This window comes from Setaria viridis, chromosome 3 (genome assembly GCF_005286985.2).
Source record: "Setaria viridis chromosome 3, Setaria_viridis_v4.0, whole genome shotgun sequence".
NCBI lineage: Eukaryota > Viridiplantae > Streptophyta > Magnoliopsida > Poales > Poaceae > Setaria > Setaria viridis.
In genome coordinates, this window is record NC_048265.2 from 11069013 (window position 1) to 11085948 (window position 16936).

At 42.9% G+C, this 16936-nt stretch overlaps 2 protein-coding genes across 3 annotated transcripts; one reads left to right on the forward strand and one right to left on the reverse strand.

Moving 5' to 3' along the window:
• The first annotated feature begins 809 nt into the window (after positions 1-809).
• Positions 810-5160, forward strand: LOC117848845 (uncharacterized). Its single transcript, XM_034730404.2, has 5 exons — positions 810-1689; positions 1806-1885; positions 2162-3946; positions 4064-4193; positions 4440-5160. The coding sequence occupies exons 1-5, from the start codon at positions 1521-1523 to the stop codon at positions 5102-5104; spliced, it is 2829 nt and encodes a 942-aa protein (XP_034586295.1). The 5' UTR covers positions 810-1520; the 3' UTR covers positions 5105-5160.
• A 599-nt stretch (positions 5161-5759) lies between these two features.
• LOC117848844 (zinc finger protein BRUTUS) lies at positions 5760-16854 on the reverse strand. 2 transcript variants are annotated; one of them, XM_034730402.2, is made up of 14 exons: positions 16351-16854; positions 15278-15487; positions 14393-14587; positions 13960-14303; positions 13379-13604; positions 13111-13279; positions 11815-13014; positions 11560-11731; positions 11267-11488; positions 10473-10610; positions 9837-10071; positions 6640-6711; positions 6118-6189; positions 5760-6034 (listed from the first exon to the last, which is right to left on the reverse strand). In XM_034730402.2, exons 1-14 carry the CDS (start codon positions 16642-16644, stop codon positions 5900-5902), a joined length of 3684 nt encoding a protein of 1227 aa, XP_034586293.1. In that variant the 5' UTR covers positions 16645-16854; the 3' UTR covers positions 5760-5899. The 2 variants fall into 2 exon arrangements, with proteins under 2 accessions (XP_034586293.1, XP_034586294.1); XM_034730403.2 differs by having other exon boundaries at positions 6640-6699; positions 16351-16852.
• Between the last annotated feature and the right edge of the window lie 82 nt (positions 16855-16936).

Here is a 16936-nt window from a genome sequence, read left to right on the forward strand (position 1 = left end):
TTTGTACACTTGCAGACTTGATCCTGGAATATAGTATATGCATATCTATCAGTGGGCTCAGCACTCCAGGCTGGCTGTCTCAAGAACAAAAATAAAATGTCCTTTTCGTCATTGTTGTCGTCTGATATACCATTTTATTCTGTCGCCGCGGAACACTAGGCATTTGAAAAGTTTCAAATTTCAAATCAAGAGCGTCTCGTCAATAAGCGCCATCCTACTTCCCGGTTACCGTTCTCTTGACTCCAGACTCCAGAGCATAGTAAATTGAAGAGCTAGCAGGTGGCCATGTATACGTGTGTAGTAGTTCAGTTACGAGGAGTACGAGACATGCCCGTATACGGCAGCAACAACCTTCTCTTTGCTTTGACCTCACTCTTCGGTTAGCTAGCTAGACAAAAGCCGGCAGCCCAACATACAACCGAAGGTAGATGCACCATCGCCGAATGTGTCTCGGGCATCTGAGCACAGTCACTCTAATTGCCCCCTATAATGATATAGTAGCACCAGCTTGGAGCTTTTGCGAGTAGATTGTTACCATCGACATGTCAGTAGTTACTGATGCTATCTCGCATTACAAGCAAAGTTTCACTTTTCTGTCCTCCCTTAGATTCTACTCAAGTTTCTATTAAAAGATACTGTATCTTTTCACTCCAACTTCATCCTAAGCGTTGTTTTTCTTAACCTCTTGAACCGTATTACGGAGGACACTAACGACTTCGAAGTTTTGGAACTTTGGATCAGGGTTAGGCTTTAGACCAGTCCAAAACTCCGGCGAAACTCAAACGGAAATACAGCTAGACGTGCCAAGCAAACGAACAAAACCCAACGATGTCAGCACACAAAGATTCCGACGCTGACAGGGCTAGTCACACGCAAAGAAACAAACAAGAACAGTCTTGAGACGTCGCTTCCTATCTGCAACAGCCAAGTAGAGACAACAGTGCCAAGAAAGCCTGCATAACCGCCCCCCAAGGCCCCAAGACCAAGTCCTCTCCTCTCTATCTCTCCCCTCGACCCCTCCTCTGAGTTCTCCAGTCGCCCGATTCCAACACTAGGAAGTCTAGGATCATCTGCCCTCTTGCTCCGGATCACTATACCAGTTTTTATTTTGTTTGATATAGGATTTGGTTTAGGAAGAGTTCATAGGCCTTGGAGATGAATTACAGTTCAGCAGTCATCTCTGGGCAAGAGTTCCAGCAGTGGCTTCCCTTCTATTTTGTTCTCTAGCATTTGTCCACGGTTGTTCATGGGATGTGACCAAGGCATGATCTTTTGGGCATTTAGTTATCCCGTCAAGATTCAGGAGGAATTGGAGGTAGCGGTTAACACTTTAGGAGAGAGAAATTTGCAGCCACTGCTTCAAGGCCCCCCGTTTTTTGTTTCTTGCATTTATTTTGGGCTTTGTAAGTATGTGCGAGAGTGAGGAGGCATCCGAGATTCAAAAGGAGGATATGCATTACAGTACAAGTCGAGAGGAGAATTGAGTTTGAATTCTTCTTGTGGGCGTGGACTGTGGAGACATGAAGAGCGGCAGCGGCGGCGCCTCCGCGCCCAGCGCCGGCGGCAGCAGCCTGGCGATCGCCGAGCGGCAGAAGCCGGCGCCGTCGTGCGTGGCGGCGCTGTTCCAGATGTTCGCCAGGAGGAAGCTCTTCTCCTCGTCCTCCAAGAAGAGCAAGCTGCTTCCCCCAGGTGAGATTGCAACGAAACTGCATTGTTCTTGCCGTGCACAAATCATTTCCCCCCCTTTCGCGCAACTGTGCGAATCTGCCGCTGTTCGTCAGCTTTCGTATTCTTCGGTGTTTCAGTGCGCGCAACCAAGTTCTCGCCTGGGAGACAGGCGGGCGGCGGCGAGAAGACGGCGGCGGCCAAGATGAGGCCCCTTTTGGTAAGGCACAAAATCCCCTCTTTCTTTTTCTTCATCAGATTTTTTTTTTTTTTTTTGGGGGGGGGGGGGGGGGGGGGGGGGGAGGGATGGGGATGGAACTGCAGTTTTGCTTTGGAGTTCTAGTCCTGAAATTGTGATGAACTGCCTCTAATATATTCTGGGACCTTTGTTTTCAGCAAAAAATTATGCCTGGAAAGTCAATTTCCTCTTCTCCCAAGCCATTTTTTATTTGTTTTTTCCCAACATCTCTAACTCATCCATGTTCTTCTCCTTCAGCTTGATTCTCCAGATTACTCAAGAAGCAAAATTGAAGGCAATGGTATCAGTCACTATCCACAGCCTGGCCAAGACAGAAACTGCGGTGAGAATGAAATGTGTGCTCCAGGAGTGGTAGCCCGGCTGATGGGTCTCAGTTCGATGCCGGCAGTGAACCATCAACGGTCGATCAAAGCCACAGACTCCGCCGAGTTCGGCGACCACCGGAATTCAGGCCCTCAAGACTGGTCCAGTACATCTCGGAGCATATACACATTGCCTAAGAAGCAACAGAAGACAGGGCAGGTGATAGATGATCGGCGGCAGGACAATGGAAGTCTGTTCAATGCTGATACACGGCCATTGTGGCCACGAAGGCATGCACACAAGGTGGCATCACCTGTTAAGAGCCCAAGGTCAATGTCCAGCAGGAACAAGGCTCGGCTGATTGAAGCAGCAGTCAAGGTTCTGGAGCCTGGGTTGCAGTCCAGGAATCGCCGTCTCTCACGGCGGCATGCATATTTGGAGTATCCATGCAGTAGTGATGATGGTTTGCCCGGTACTTCTGCTGTCTTACGTAACGTGTCTGATCAATTCTTAAGAGATATGTCTGGTGCTGATGCGCAAAGATTAGGCGCTCCCAACATAGGAGCGACACCTCTCAACAACTCGACTTCTAATAAGTGGACCGAAGAGGATACTGGTAGAAAGAGCATTCCGTTTAGGAGGTCAGATCAGAATGTACCGTGTCAAATTCAACCTGAAGGAAATGGTAAGCACCTGCTCATTAGCTCGAGTGAGAAGGCTGGGTTTGAGGACAGTGCAAAGAGGACCTCCAATTGTGTTGCTGTTACAAATCAAGATGCTCGAAAAAATCCGCCGAGGAATATGTCCCAGGAGAGCGCTTGTCGTGGCCCTCTTAAGCAAAACAACCTGAAGCAGAATACACTACCAGTAGCTTGTAGAGAGGCAGATCCAGGATGTATGGTCCAAAGGAATAAACATAGAACTGGGGAGCAAAATGCGACAAACACAGCTCAGAACTTCATTTCTCTGAACAAAAGGATGACTGACAGTAAATCTTTGAGGTCAAAAAGAAAGGAATTGGATAGAATTGGTGAGTCAAATACTAGAGCAGAGAACAAGAACATGGCCACAAAAGGTCGTCAAAGCAGCAGCCTGCATAGTGATACCTCTAACAAGCTGAAGTTAAAGACTGTAACACCGAAAGCTATGGAGAAAGACATGATACTTGCAAAAGGAGCAGGACTGGTCAGTGAGAAGCCGAAGTCTGCCAGTCAAAACTGTGCAAGGAATGATTTCCAGAGACAGTCAGTGTCATGCAGCATTTCAAGGGATAACAAGAAATCAGGCATCATTTCTTTCACCTCCAGTTCACCAGTAAAATTTGATGCTACTTCTTTGTGTAGTGATAATGGTACAAGAACTGGTACTGCTGTTCAGGGATCTCCAGTTGGTGCTTGCCCTAGGAGACACTCTCGTAGAGACCGTCAAAATACATATCCTCAGAGAGGAATAGTTTTCAAGGATGTTTTAGAAGGCATATCAAGTCTGGAGACCGCAGAATCGGTCTTCTTTAACCAAGATGAGTTGAAAAATAGAGAAATTCCTGGTGGTAGAGTAGTCTCTTCTTTGTTCGAAAAGAAGGGGGCTGTACCTGTTACAGATGAATCTTTAAGTGATGCACAGCTGTGGCAGCGCAATTCAGTGCATACTGTGACATATCAGTTCAGAGGCCCTTCTAAACCAGTCCGGTTGCATGAAACTCATAATAAGAAGCATGAGGTCAGAAATTTTGTCCCTTCTTGTTCTAAACCACGTATAACACCGAGATAATTTTCATGAAAACAGCACTATAATTTTAGTCTAACAGAAAAATTCTTTACCGGCTACCGTCTACAGGCTAATGCAAAAGGTTGCAGTCCATCTCCACTGATATCCAGAGCCAGCAATAAAAAAAGCACTACATCTATTCTTCAATCTACATATGCAGATGACGCCTTCATTCCTGGTGTTCCACTCAGTACTGCAGGTAACGAAACAACCTATTTAGTGGATTGACAAAAAAATATCGCTATGTTGTTTATATGTAACTAGTCATTTTCCCTTCATTTTTACAATCTTGGTCAACCAACATAATTTACACTAAAGAACACCAATCATGTTACCTTACTTTGTGCGTGGCATTATCATGTTATAACATGCAACATCCTGATAGATACGTTATGCAATTTTGAGTTGTGTTGTGACTGTTTCTTGTCGTCAACTATGCCTACAGAAACCACCTTCACTGATAGCCATCCAACGGAGACATGTACACCAGCTGCTAGCATGCAAGATACACCTACCGAGAAAAACTCCAGGTTTTCTGATCCAATTTTTGGCCAGCGTGATGCTCAACCGCTCCAACCGGAAGTCCAAGACAGCAAGCTGAAACACCCTGGGCAGGTTACAACAACCGTTGAACTGCTGCTAACAAACGTTCGCTCTTGTACTCGACGTGAATCAAAGGAACCATCCAAGACATTCCTCCTCCGGACCATCGAGTCTGCTCTGTCCACCTTGACGCCAGGCTCCAAGCAGGATCTCAACTCCATCAAGGCCAAGGAAGCGAGCTCGCTAAGGAACCTCGCGCTCGATTTCGTATGGGACTGCCTGGACTCGATGTGTACCCAGCTCTGTGACTCGGGTTACAGGTCGTTCACAAGGCTCGGTCTGATCTGCACCGAGGAGAGGCTAGCTGCGGAGGTCAGGAAGGAGATTGCGAGGTACAGCGACATGGCTGGGCGGGGCTTGGACGAACTGGCCGTGAGCGAGGTCGAGCGCGCGGTGGAGGCCGGCATGGGTTCCATGCTTGAAGCGCTCCAGATCGGAGCCCAGATCGAGCAGGATTTGGTCCAGGAGCTACTGAACGAGATCGGGCTTGACATGTTCAGGCGTTAGTGACTTCATAGTGGTATATGATTCCTTAATTACTTCTATTTTGCTGTGCTGTAATACCCGGCCTGTGTCTGTGTCTGAGTGTCTCCCTGCCAAGCTGCGTCAACGTTGGCAAAGCGATTGTCCGGTAAGATCGTCAGGGCAGCATGCATATCGTTAGCCTGCAGCGCATGCTGACTCCGCTCCTCACCTTCTCCGCTCGTACGGCCACAGGCAAAGTAGGTTGGGGCCTCATCAGATCGGGTGAGAATAATCAAGACGCACCCGCGTCGTGCCGTGCGGTGCCGCTTGCTAGAGAAGTACGTAGAGATCAAGACGAGGAATTCAGGGCACCTCGCTCGGAAAAGGGAAGAACAATGAATGCGTCGGATCCCACGGGCCATGGACCACGTCGTTGCGCGCGTCAGGCACGTACTGATTGTCTGATCAATGTGTCGAGCCAAGGTTCAAGCTCGGCTGGGCAGATTCGGTCTGGTTCGTCTCGTCTCGTCACCACGGGCGCACCCTCGCCGCCCCGTTCTCGTGGCAGCAGCACGTGTTGCCATGACCGATGCCGATCCGCAGTGGCCAGTGGAGGCTATCGAGCGGACAGAGCAAGCGGCGAGCCAGAGTGACGGTGCGTACGCTGCCACCCATCAGTAACCCATGCCAATGCGGCTATGAAATGAATGTGCTATTGCTTAAGTTATCACAGCTACAAGCAAGGTTTCTCGCCCCGTAAAATATATATGTACAAATGAATCGCGGAAACGAAATTACAGAGTACGAAACTCGCAGAGGGAAAAAAGTCTCGCCTGGTTAGTTTGATGTAGAACACTCTACCGTATCGGTCTTGATAACCCTGGTGTTGTACGAGCCACAGAAGCCACACTTGTGGTAGAGCCAATGGAACCGTGATCTACCTTTTCTCTCACAGTCGTTACACAGTATATCCTGGGACAGTCACGCAACGTTTGTAAATAAACACACATGAGATGTACGAAATGATTAAACTGGAAATAGGATAAATAGCTTACCTGACACCGGTCCCGGTATTCCTCAGGAAGCTCCTCTGCAGCCAGCAAACCGTCAAGCATGCCAAAATACACCTTCAGAAAACGAAAGGTTGCATTAGCTACCAACTTACAATACCGCCTCTCGAGATGCTCGAGATGCCAAGAGAAAGCACTAAGGAATTTACTCCTCCAAAGGAAACCTCTAAGGCTGTCTAAGCAGGCTTGCTGCTGCTCCAAATAAGAAACAGTGCTTTCTCTTTCTCAGAAAAAGAAGGAAATAAAAAGAAACATCGCTTTCTGCATAGGTACGAGCAAGGAGAGCATAGCGCGGCCAGCTTATAATAGATGAAAGCCTGCTTCTTGGCCCTTCTATTTATTTATTTTTCAAAATGGAACACACTTTAACCCCACAAGATTCTTGGCATCCTCAGATTAATTTGGAGAAAGAAAGCACAAGAATAGTATTTCTATGGACTTTCAGTGGCAGAGCAAACCAAATGGTAAATGAAAAATAACTCTTTCAGCTTAAGTGGTGTAGTTTACCGTCATATCCCCCAAGGATTTGCAGCAGATTGGACATGTGTAGTGGGTACAAGTATATGCCTGAAATTGAATCTGTCAGAACAGCATTTACTTCAGCCATCTTACTATTACTACAGGTGAAGCCACCTAGGATTCCTAGGTAAACACGGTAGAAAAAGAGAGAAATTCTAGAAATTCTCAAAAAAAGCAAAACATCCGGCCATCAATTAGTAATAGTAAGATTTTAATAGCCGTTGGATGTACTCTGTTTCTAAAATTACCCACCTATACCATTACGAAGAATTAAAAAAATAACCCCTATATCTATGTCTAAATTACCTACATATGACACTATAGAAAAAATTAAATCTAAACGATCTGCCGGTCACACCTTACATGATAAATCTCTTTGCTTGAAATAAATAAAAAATCGTCTAACTATCCTGTCCTGCCGGTCATATGTGACGCAATTAATCTCTTATCTCTCTCCCATATTTAAATCATAAAAAGAGTCTATCGTTAAAGGATCTTTAGCTAATACAACTAACAAACAAACTAGATACGTACGTGCGTAATCTCTTGCCTTCAATCTCTCTCCCATATTTAAATCATAAAACAATCTATCCTATAGGGTTGTTAGCTAATACAACTAACAAATTAGATACTCTTACATGTATATAAAAAGAGAAGTGCTGTCTTTCCCTAAACATGTACTGCTTCATCAACCCTGCTACTTTCATCAACAGAACTAGGCCCTGCTGCTATTCAACAGAAAGGTACGATCAACTTGCCTCTGAACTGTTATTCCTATTGAAGGTTCAAGTGCTACAGCAGGGAACCTTTTAGACCTTTCAAATCTCACGTGAGAAGGAGATTAATTTGTTTAATTTCCCTTTTACAATTAGATTAATTTTTCATGGCATGTGTTACGCCTACTAAACCATTTGTTTATTGTTTGGCCTGCTGCGTGCTAGGTATAGATGACTTCGAATTGACCAAAATCCTTGATATTGTGCTCCTGATCGAGTAGGAAGTTAATTCACTTTTCTCTCATCCAAAACAGCTATAAAACTTTCAATATTTACATGCATGCTACAGAACTTCTGTTGAACTCAACATATCTTCTATAGTGCGCCTCCAAACAATTTAATTTGCAGTCAGATATTTAAATACATATATTTAAATACAAAATTTTAAATTTGCAGTGACCATGAAGTTAAAGTTAGATTTTGAGGAGACAAAGTTGAGGAGGTTGATGATAGGACAAATCCCATGTCATCGCAATAACATCTACAACTGTGAGGAAATTCGGCAGTGAGTCATCATTTAATATGAGCTATTCAATATTTTTCATTCAACAAACTAACCTCCTAAGAAAATAAATCATTGATATTTTCTCAGGGTATTCAATATCATCAACCAATGCAGCAAAAGTTTATGTAGATCTACCTATTCCTGAAACTAAGGATGCACACGATAGGTAAAACAAATTTAGATATTTGTTTTTCTATTTTAAGCTATGTAGCATGCACTCTAACATGATAAATTCTTTTGTATGAAAAAAACATTAGTTCAATTGATAATATTATCAAAGAGAGATTCATATTGAGGACCATCTAAAAGGGACATTGGAAGACCAAATGCAATACAACAGAAGAACTTTAGAAGAATTGAATTCGATATTGTTTGACACATCAAATCAGGTATGCGTTAGTTTGTTCATTATAGACTATCCTGTTTAAAGACTTACATACATACTGATGGTATTGTTTCTACTTACAAGATAAGATATTTACCATTGAAGCAACAATAAATGAAACTAATGCAACATTTTGGTTTGTACTACAACTCATGTAGTAGAGGCGATTGTAAGAAGCAACTTGAAAAGAAGTTTGATCACTACTATTGCAATAAATGTGACAAGAGAGCTGAACCTAAAGCACGGTAAATTATTTAGTACTTTACAATCTTATTATAGTACTGCTATTTCTAAAAGGAGAACAATATCAGCTTTAAATAAGTGATCCAACAGCAGTTGCAACTTGTGTACTTTTTGACAAGGAAGCACAAATGGTAATTAATGAATCAGCAGATAAGTGGACAAACATTGATTTTTCAGTTCAGAATGACCTAGTACAACTTGACAAGTTTTTGACCTGATTATACTGTTCCAAAGATATTTTTCCAACAGAAAAGAGCAGTTCAAGAATTGACATGCAAAGTGTCAAAAAGGTAACACATTTTCATTATTACTAAGTATTTTATTGCACCTTTTCTTTTGAATCCTTACTATTTGATAAGTTTACTGTATCGATGAAACAAATTCTGACGTAAATTTATTTTCTTTTTGATTATTTGAAGGAAGTAGAAGACAACTCATACAGAGGCTACACAATAACTACTGAAAATGAAGAGGTAAACACTGACGACTCTTTTACCAAGAAAAAAACATTCGTAGAAGAAGACACAAGAGATGGACATGTTGGAAAGAGGATAATATTATCGTCTCCTTTACAAGGGCGCACTATTTACAGGGGACAAAACTACCAAGATGCTATGATGACATGCCATTCTGTTCAACACCCTAAACTATTTGTGTCATTTATGTGTTAAGGAAGGAGAAGGTCAAAGACCACTACCTGACATCAACAGTACAATGTTTCAAGATAACATGAAGAAATTGACGAGAGACATAAAACATGGACTACAATGTAGGGAACCTATTGCAGGTAAATATGAACATCTCATATTCAAGTATGTTGCTAATTATTCATTTATAGGTGGGCTAACAATATCCATTTTCAATGTAGATATCTACATGGTTGAGTTCCAAAATACGGGCCTCCCACATGCTCATATACTCAAATTTGATTGATATCTGCTACATTGGGAAGTACCGATGAGACGACATGAAACATAGTGATTTTCCTTTTTTTATTGTCATTGTACTTATTACCAATTTTAAAGCATAGTATGCACTATAAAAAATGTATTGGTCTCACTACCCAATCATAACAACCAATGCTCATTAATGTATTATGTACTATTTAAATTATATGATGTCATAAGCATTAAGAAAATAACACATAAAGGAAAGCAAAAAATAGAAAATATTATTGATTGTTCTCCCTAATCTAAATAATAGCTTATAATATTTATTATATGTCATCTAAAAGTACTAGTAGTAGTAAATGAGAATACTGATAGATTGTCATTACCTGAAAGCAAGCTGAATGCATGAAATGGCCACAAGGAAGACCTTTAACTGGTGCACTTGATGTGAACAGAAAGTCGCAGCAAATTGGACAGTTCATCTCTAGCATCTTTTCCCGGCATCTGTGTTCTATCATCTTTATGCCAAGGCAACAATTGCACTTCATGCAATGAAAGAAATCATTGCCCAATCCATTCCCAAGACGACACAAGTTACAAAAAGGACAATGGTAGACACTCCTGAGAAACAACCCAGAATTAGGAGCGTCTAAATATCACAAAGATGAACCACATCAATCAACAAACTTCAAGTAACAATGCAACAAAGTAAATAAACTGAAAATGGCACATAACATAATACTCTCACAGCTAACTACTTTAGTGGCTTGAACTGATGCATGAAGCTGATTTTAGAGGAAAATGCGCAGGGCTATTTACAGTTCATAAGTAGAATACGGCAATAGGAGGATAATAAAATCAGCATCCATATGTTCGATGCCAAGAAATAAAACAACATTCTTCCAAAAGATAATGACAAAAACTGAGCCACCAACGAATTTATGGGAGAAATGTACCCAACCTACAAAGACAAGGATTGAATACTGCAGAAGGAACTAAAATGCAAATCTGCACTGTATTACCTTTCATCGTCAAAAAACTTGCATATGCTACAATAATATTTTGCCATGGACAGTCCATTGCAAGAAGGGGTTTGGCAATTTGGACCAACCGGTTGAACATTCAGGCATTGCATGCACATCATCTCCACCACTGCTTTCCTACAAACAGCAGCTCCACAAAGTAAGCTAAATATATTGCCTTTTTTCTTGCCTTGTAACAGAGTTCCAAGTTCTAACAATCAGCAGATCTTAAGTTATCAGAGAAATATATTGTTTTTTTGGCCTTGTGAGTTGTGACAGATTTCTAAGTTCTAACAACAGCAGATCTTATCACAGAAAAGGCAGTCCCAGTATACAAATATATAGAAAAAACGCTCAATCAAGGGGGAGAGAATATCCTCCCTTGACTGTCTTAAAGACAGGGGCACACCGAACCCTAGAAAGCAGGCAGGAACCTCACACGTGCTAGCTTCATTGGCGGCACACACTCATCTGCACTGTTACAGTCCAGGGAGGTGGGTGCACGACATGCAGCACTGTACCTGGGCACTTTACCACCGCACTATTTAGGGGCGGGGGGGGGGGGGGGGGGGGGGGTGATTGGAAAGTTCAACGAGAGAAACAGTTCATCTCACAAGGAAAGCACTCCATAGCAGCACCACAAACAATTATTTTCATGTAACTACATGCTTATTTGATATTGGTAGCTCGATGCTAAAAAGAAATCCTTGAGATTCTACTAGCATAAGAAGTACATAAGCCTCCCTCAGAAGGAAAAGTGTGGAAGACAAAATGAGTGGTTGTAATTAAGTTACCTGTCCATTGAATGGTCACTAACTTTATCATGACAGAATCTGCACGTGAATAGCTTATTGCAGCAGGCAGCAACAAGCTTGCAGTTTCGTTTGTAATGCTCACAACCAAATATTTGTTTCTCTGGGTCTCGGTATGAAGGAACACAACCAGGTAGTTGTGTACATCCATTATGTTCTTCGGCACTTGGTTGTGGTGATTTCTGCTGAGCAGCTATCCAACGGCTGAAATTACAAAATTAGAAATATACATAACAGCTGTACCGACTTATTTACTGTATTTAAAAAAAACAAACCTGGTCATGAGATTCTGGATCAGATAGGCCTTCCTCCTTGGATCAAGAGTAGAATCTTGAGAGACCTTTCGTATCTCAGCCTCAAGCTCACTCTGGTTCATTCGGAAGATGTCCTTCCAACCAGGCCTAAACATCTGGTCATTCTGTTCAAGATTCTCCTGAAGATGACTTTCTACAAGGCCAGAGAAAAAATATCTCAGTGAAGTAGAAGTTCCTTGCACCATTCTGGAGGAGAGGAAAACTAACTGAACCAACCTTCTGAAGGAGCAGAAGCCATATCTGATGAGTCAGATGAAGTTGAAGGCCCCTTCCACCATTCATTTAGCCATTCATCGAACATTGTGTTCCGAGTTGCTTGCTTCCATGTATCCAGCATCTTGTTCTGTTCCTCTAGACTAAGTGCTGACGTGACCCAAGGTAACATTGACTGCAGAACCTCAGCACCAGTAGTTCCGATTATACGACCGATAATCTTATCCTGCTCGTCTACAGAAAAATGTTTATCAAACAATGGCCACAACTCAAGTTCTTCTCTGTGAACGTGATTCGACAAGGTGACCCGGATAGATTTGCATAATCCTTGAAGCTTTGTCAAAAGTTCATTACGCTTTCTAGCCCAATCAATCTCATTATTTGAAATATGATTTGTTCCAGCTTCAACATCAAGGGGGTCGCTCAAACTGTCATGTAGTTGTGAAAGTTCAGATAGGACAGTGGATATATCTTGGAACAATTCTTCTTCCTGCTTGTGATCAAGAGTGTATGAATGGCTGACATTGTGCAGTGTCTCCTTCGATTCAAGAGCAGGAAATACAATCTCATCTTCAGCATTGCTGTGTGCTCTATATAGACCCCACAGTAAACGAAACCTTCCGATGAATTGGCGAAGGCAAGATTCATTCCCCTCAATAAGCTTTCCAGATTCCACATCTAAAAATTCCAAGTCCTTGCGAATTGCCTTATGAAATTTGAATATGGTATCGATCGGCCTACAAATGTTATCTGGGCCAGAAAATGGCGCATCTGTCTCCCATGAGAAAAGGCTTGAATATAATGAAGGTGCAGAATAATTGTAAGGCAGAGAGCGAAAGGATTTTCCAGGGGTAAGTGAATTAACACCGAGGTAGCTACTTTCTACTCTTAACCTTGGAATGTAACAGGGTTTGTTGTTCGGGGATGCTTCAGTATCAGCATTTTGGGAGCAGCGACTTCTGTTAATATTGGTGCTAGATTCTCCTTGACTTGCTCGTTTGACTGGTCTAGAAAAAGCTCGACTGTTACTCGCATAACATGGACAGAATGACTGGCATGTTTTGAGATCATTTCCATCCAATGCATAGCTCACTGCTCCTGATGTCAAGCATATGAACTTTCCAGGATTGGATGTGTCCTCCAAACGACCTTTGCATGCCCAGCCGGAGAGAAGGGTGACCAATGAAGTTTCAGAGGAAGGTGCTGTGATGCATTATCAGTAAAAAATAAAAATTAGGAAAGGCTTTGCAAAACTATTGTATTATTCAATAGAGAAGTAGGAAGGTAAAATACAGATACCTGCCAATTGCATATTCTGAAGAAAAGACGCCGCTTCTGCATCATTGAGCTTCGCTACAAACCATGGTAGAACATGTTCCAGTAGCTTTAGTGGCATGACACATAGACTCTTATATAAAAGTTTCCTTTGTTTCTCTGGAGAGAAATTTATCCTAGCTTTAGGAAGTACCTGGGTAATAAAGGTAAACAAGATTTGAGAATCTGTTGGGCAAGTAAGGTTAATATTCTGATTGATAGAACAGTACTGCTTCTTTAGTACTAAACTAACCTTTGCTTCCTCATCACTGAAGTGGCTCTCAATTTTCTGCATAATTTCGTCAGCTTGTGAACATAATTCACAATAAAAATCCACTACAGTTGATCTGGCTCCTGATATTTGGATTTGTTCAATTAAACTCCTAAATTTATTAAAGCGCCGCTCTTCTTCAGCATGCTCCTGCACAAACGACAATTCACCATCCACTGCTGGGAATATAACTTGATCCTCGGCAATACTGCAGATCAATGAAAATGCAACTGATGAAAATACATAAATCAAGATAAAAACACTAAACTTGATAGCACAAAAAAAAACTTTAGTTGGATCTCAAACACCAAGTGCTTTGAACAAAAAGATAATCTATATTCTAAGCACAGCAAATAAAGAACATATTCTAGCATATGGCTAGTACTAGTAGTATGTTCACATCTTCACAGCAGCACTGTTGCGGCTAAAGCGTCAGAGCACTAACAATGTGTTGTCACATCACATGTAAGCAATAATGTGCAGCTGATAAAGTATCAATTATCAATTTTATGCAAAAGGTTTTTGAAGAAGATTCACGTGAGTTGAGATTCAAAGTGTCATACCTGTGGAAAATGCACACATCTGCAATAAATTGCAGCCTCGTATTAAAGTCTGCTATGTCAGAAAAGTCTCCAGACTGCTGGATCCTTTTTGCCTCTTCTGCTATATCACTCAATTCTCTCCGAATAGCATTGTGCCAATACAGAATTTCATCAATTGGATGTGTGGCAAGCTGACTAGATTCTGTCGACTTCCTCTTTCCAATTTTAGAGTGTTCAAGTGAGCATGTATGTTTATCTGCTTGATCAGAGCTACACTCACATGTAAAACTGCTTTTTAAATAAGGATCACTGAAATCTTGTGCTATTGTTCTGAATGATTTCCCTCCAATCCATGAGAATACAATCTTCACAAAGTAAAAAACTAAATTAAGTGAGAGACACCAACAGCTTTATAAATGGAAAGCAAGATGCATGATGCCATAATCATGAGGACCTCTTGGAGGAGTTTTTCTTCAGGAACTATTTTACGTAGGCAGTCAAGAATATCTTGATTATCATCAGGTGAAACAGAAGCAGAAATCCATGGAAGGAAGTCTGCCATCATGTTCACTGGGAAACTGCATAAGAACTGCCAAACTAAATTGGCTTGCTCTTCGTGCGAAAACTTCTTGACGAGCAATGGGAAGACCTGCAAAGTTCTCAGAAGATTAGACAACAGCATTATATGGCCTATGCTGGAAGTATAGGACAATAATAGAGGTGGTCTGAACTCAGAAGGACACTGAAATACTGAATAGAGCATAATTCAAATATGCTTTAATTAAATGACCACCGGGTGAGGAATTGTGATCGAGTACATAATCTAAAAAGTTACATAGAATTTGTAGAAGTTCAAGGAGACACTTCTCTTTAGTGTAAGTGTAAATCGATATTTACCCCATTCTGATTTTCCAGACTGTTAAAAAACACTTCAACCAAGTCTACTCGAGACTGCTAGAGTTGCTTAGAAAAATGTTTTCTAGAAGTACCTTAGCTACTAGCACATATTTAAGATGCAAATTGTGAAGTTACTAAAAGTGCCTCATCATGTTTAGCTTGTTGCTCAGTAAAATGTTTAGAACTACAGATGGGAGTCGATTATACAATTATAGATGTTTTCCTAAAACGCGTAGAGAATCATGTTGTTCGATTACAACAGTACTATTACAGATGTGACAAGAGCAACTAAAAGGTTGACAAATTCCTTATTAGACTAGAACATGTAGACACATCTTATACAGCTGGCAATGGAGAAACTGAAGGCCTGCTAGTTTTATTTCAGTATGTAATTAAAATACGCACAGAAGCCAGGACAAAATAAGCAGGGAGATGGGAAAACCTGTTCTTCTTCCTTGGACATATGTTGGGTTACAGACGTTTGAATTGCTCCAGTACAGGATGCAAGTTCCCTCCGGATAGCATCGTCATTCTGCACATCTAGCTGTAGCAGAGCGAACAGATGTGCAAACAGATCATTTTCTCCTTTGTGTTCAAGAGAATATGTCCCTGCGACATTTTTCACTCGAATATCAAGTGCTGGAAAAATAACCTGCAATCACCAATACAAAAATCTTATACCCCAAATGCTCCATAATCATTCTGCATCACAGTAAGCTTACATCAGCCTATAAATGTCCAGAAATGTACTGATCTCTGGGCTTTTACAAAACTCAGCAATTAAACTACACTAAAAAAAGTGTAAGGCCCATGTTTTGAACAATTTGCATATAATAGGCTTAGCCAATCAGGAATAGCTGTCATCGCAAATGACAAACTTGTTTGCTACCAGTTCATTTTTTGGATTGCAGTCTTCACTTGGTCCAGACTACCAGCTTCTAAGAGGAACGACTTAAAAACAAATTCAGTATACTCCACTTGTAAGCAAGTCACATTGGCTATGCTACTCTAGCAAGTACTATGAAACATGTGATCCTAGATGGAACCAAACAAGTCAGATGCTCTCAGGGTGGTATATTAGCTTAACGCATGACCAGACGTTGTCATCGCAGTTACAGTAGAATCCTGCACATGGTGCCACACAGCAGCTGATTGTTTACAGTCACATGCGCCGTACACGTACACGCGCCTCAGACTACGCGCTTGAGAATAACCAAATCGCACAGCCAAATAGCTGCGCTTGTAAACTCCACCCATTTTCAGATCATGCCGATGTAACCGCAATTCAATCCCAACCCGAGCCAAATCCTCCGAACCTATGTGACAACTTCGCAAGCACAGACTCCCTCCCCCAGTCCCAAACTCCCAATCACCACAATTCCGCGAGCTCACACACCGGCGGCCTCAGTGGCAGCCGGCAGCCGCCAACGATCTCAGTACCAAAGCAGCGCGAAACAGAAATGCAACGAGAGTCAGGAGAATCTCCGGCCGCCGCTTGGCACGGGCCGCACGTACCGCGTCCTCGGCGTGGCAGTGGTGCCTGTAGACGGCGAAGAGGAAGCGGCAGCGCGCCTCGAGCGCCGCCACGCCCTCGCCCTCGCCCCCGCCCGCGCGCCCCGTCGTCGTCGCGAGCCGCACCGCGGCGGCGTGCATCCGCTCCAGCTCCGCGCGGATCGCCTTGTGGAAGTAGACGAAGATGAGGACGGGCGCCTGGGCCGCCGACCCGCCCGCGCCGCCCGCGTCCGGCGGCGGAGGGGACCGCGGGATCGCCGCCGCGATCGGGCCCTCCCCGGCCATCGGCGTCGCCATGCTCCCCCTGCTGCGGAATTTCTCCGCTCGCTCACTCGCTCGCTCGGCTAATTTTTTTTTTGTTTTTCTTTTACTGGTTGATTTGTTGGTTTCCGTGGGCTATATGCTCGCGGCCGCCGCCGGGCGGCGCGGGTGGGCGCTGTGGGCTCTGGCTCTGCTTCTTTTCGAACTTCTGGCTCTGCTTCTGCGTGCGCCGCTTGGTGGTGATCTGGTGGGTGCCTGAGTGCCTCTGCTCACTTTCCAGTGGGATTCTATTTTAAGGTAGGGCGCATGTTTGACTTTTCTTCGCACC

What these genes read in the sequence shown, in the direction of transcription:
- LOC117848845 (XM_034730404.2), top strand. Translation starts at nt 1,521, where the DNA reads ATGAAGAGCGGCAGCGGCGGCGCCTCCGCGCCCAGCGCCGGCGGCAGC. An exon ending in GAGCAAGCTGCTTCCCCCAG is followed by an intron (nt 1,690 to 1,805) that starts GTGAGATTGCAA and finishes TCGGTGTTTCAG; the next exon opens with TGCGCGCAACCAAGTTCTCG. An exon ending in CTCATAATAAGAAGCATGAG is followed by an intron (nt 3,947 to 4,063) that starts GTCAGAAATTTT and finishes TACCGTCTACAG; the next exon opens with GCTAATGCAAAAGGTTGCAG.
- LOC117848844 (XM_034730402.2), bottom strand. Translation starts at nt 16,644, where the DNA reads ATGGCGACGCCGATGGCCGGGGAGGGCCCGATCGCGGCGGCGATCCCG. An exon ending in ACTGCCACGCCGAGGACGCG is followed by an intron (nt 15,488 to 16,350) that starts GTACGTGCGGCC and finishes TGGTGATTGCAG; the next exon opens with GTTATTTTTCCAGCACTTGA. An exon ending in AATACCGGGACCGGTGTCAG is followed by an intron (nt 6,035 to 6,117) that starts GTAAGCTATTTA and finishes TGACTGTCCCAG; the next exon opens with GATATACTGTGTAACGACTG.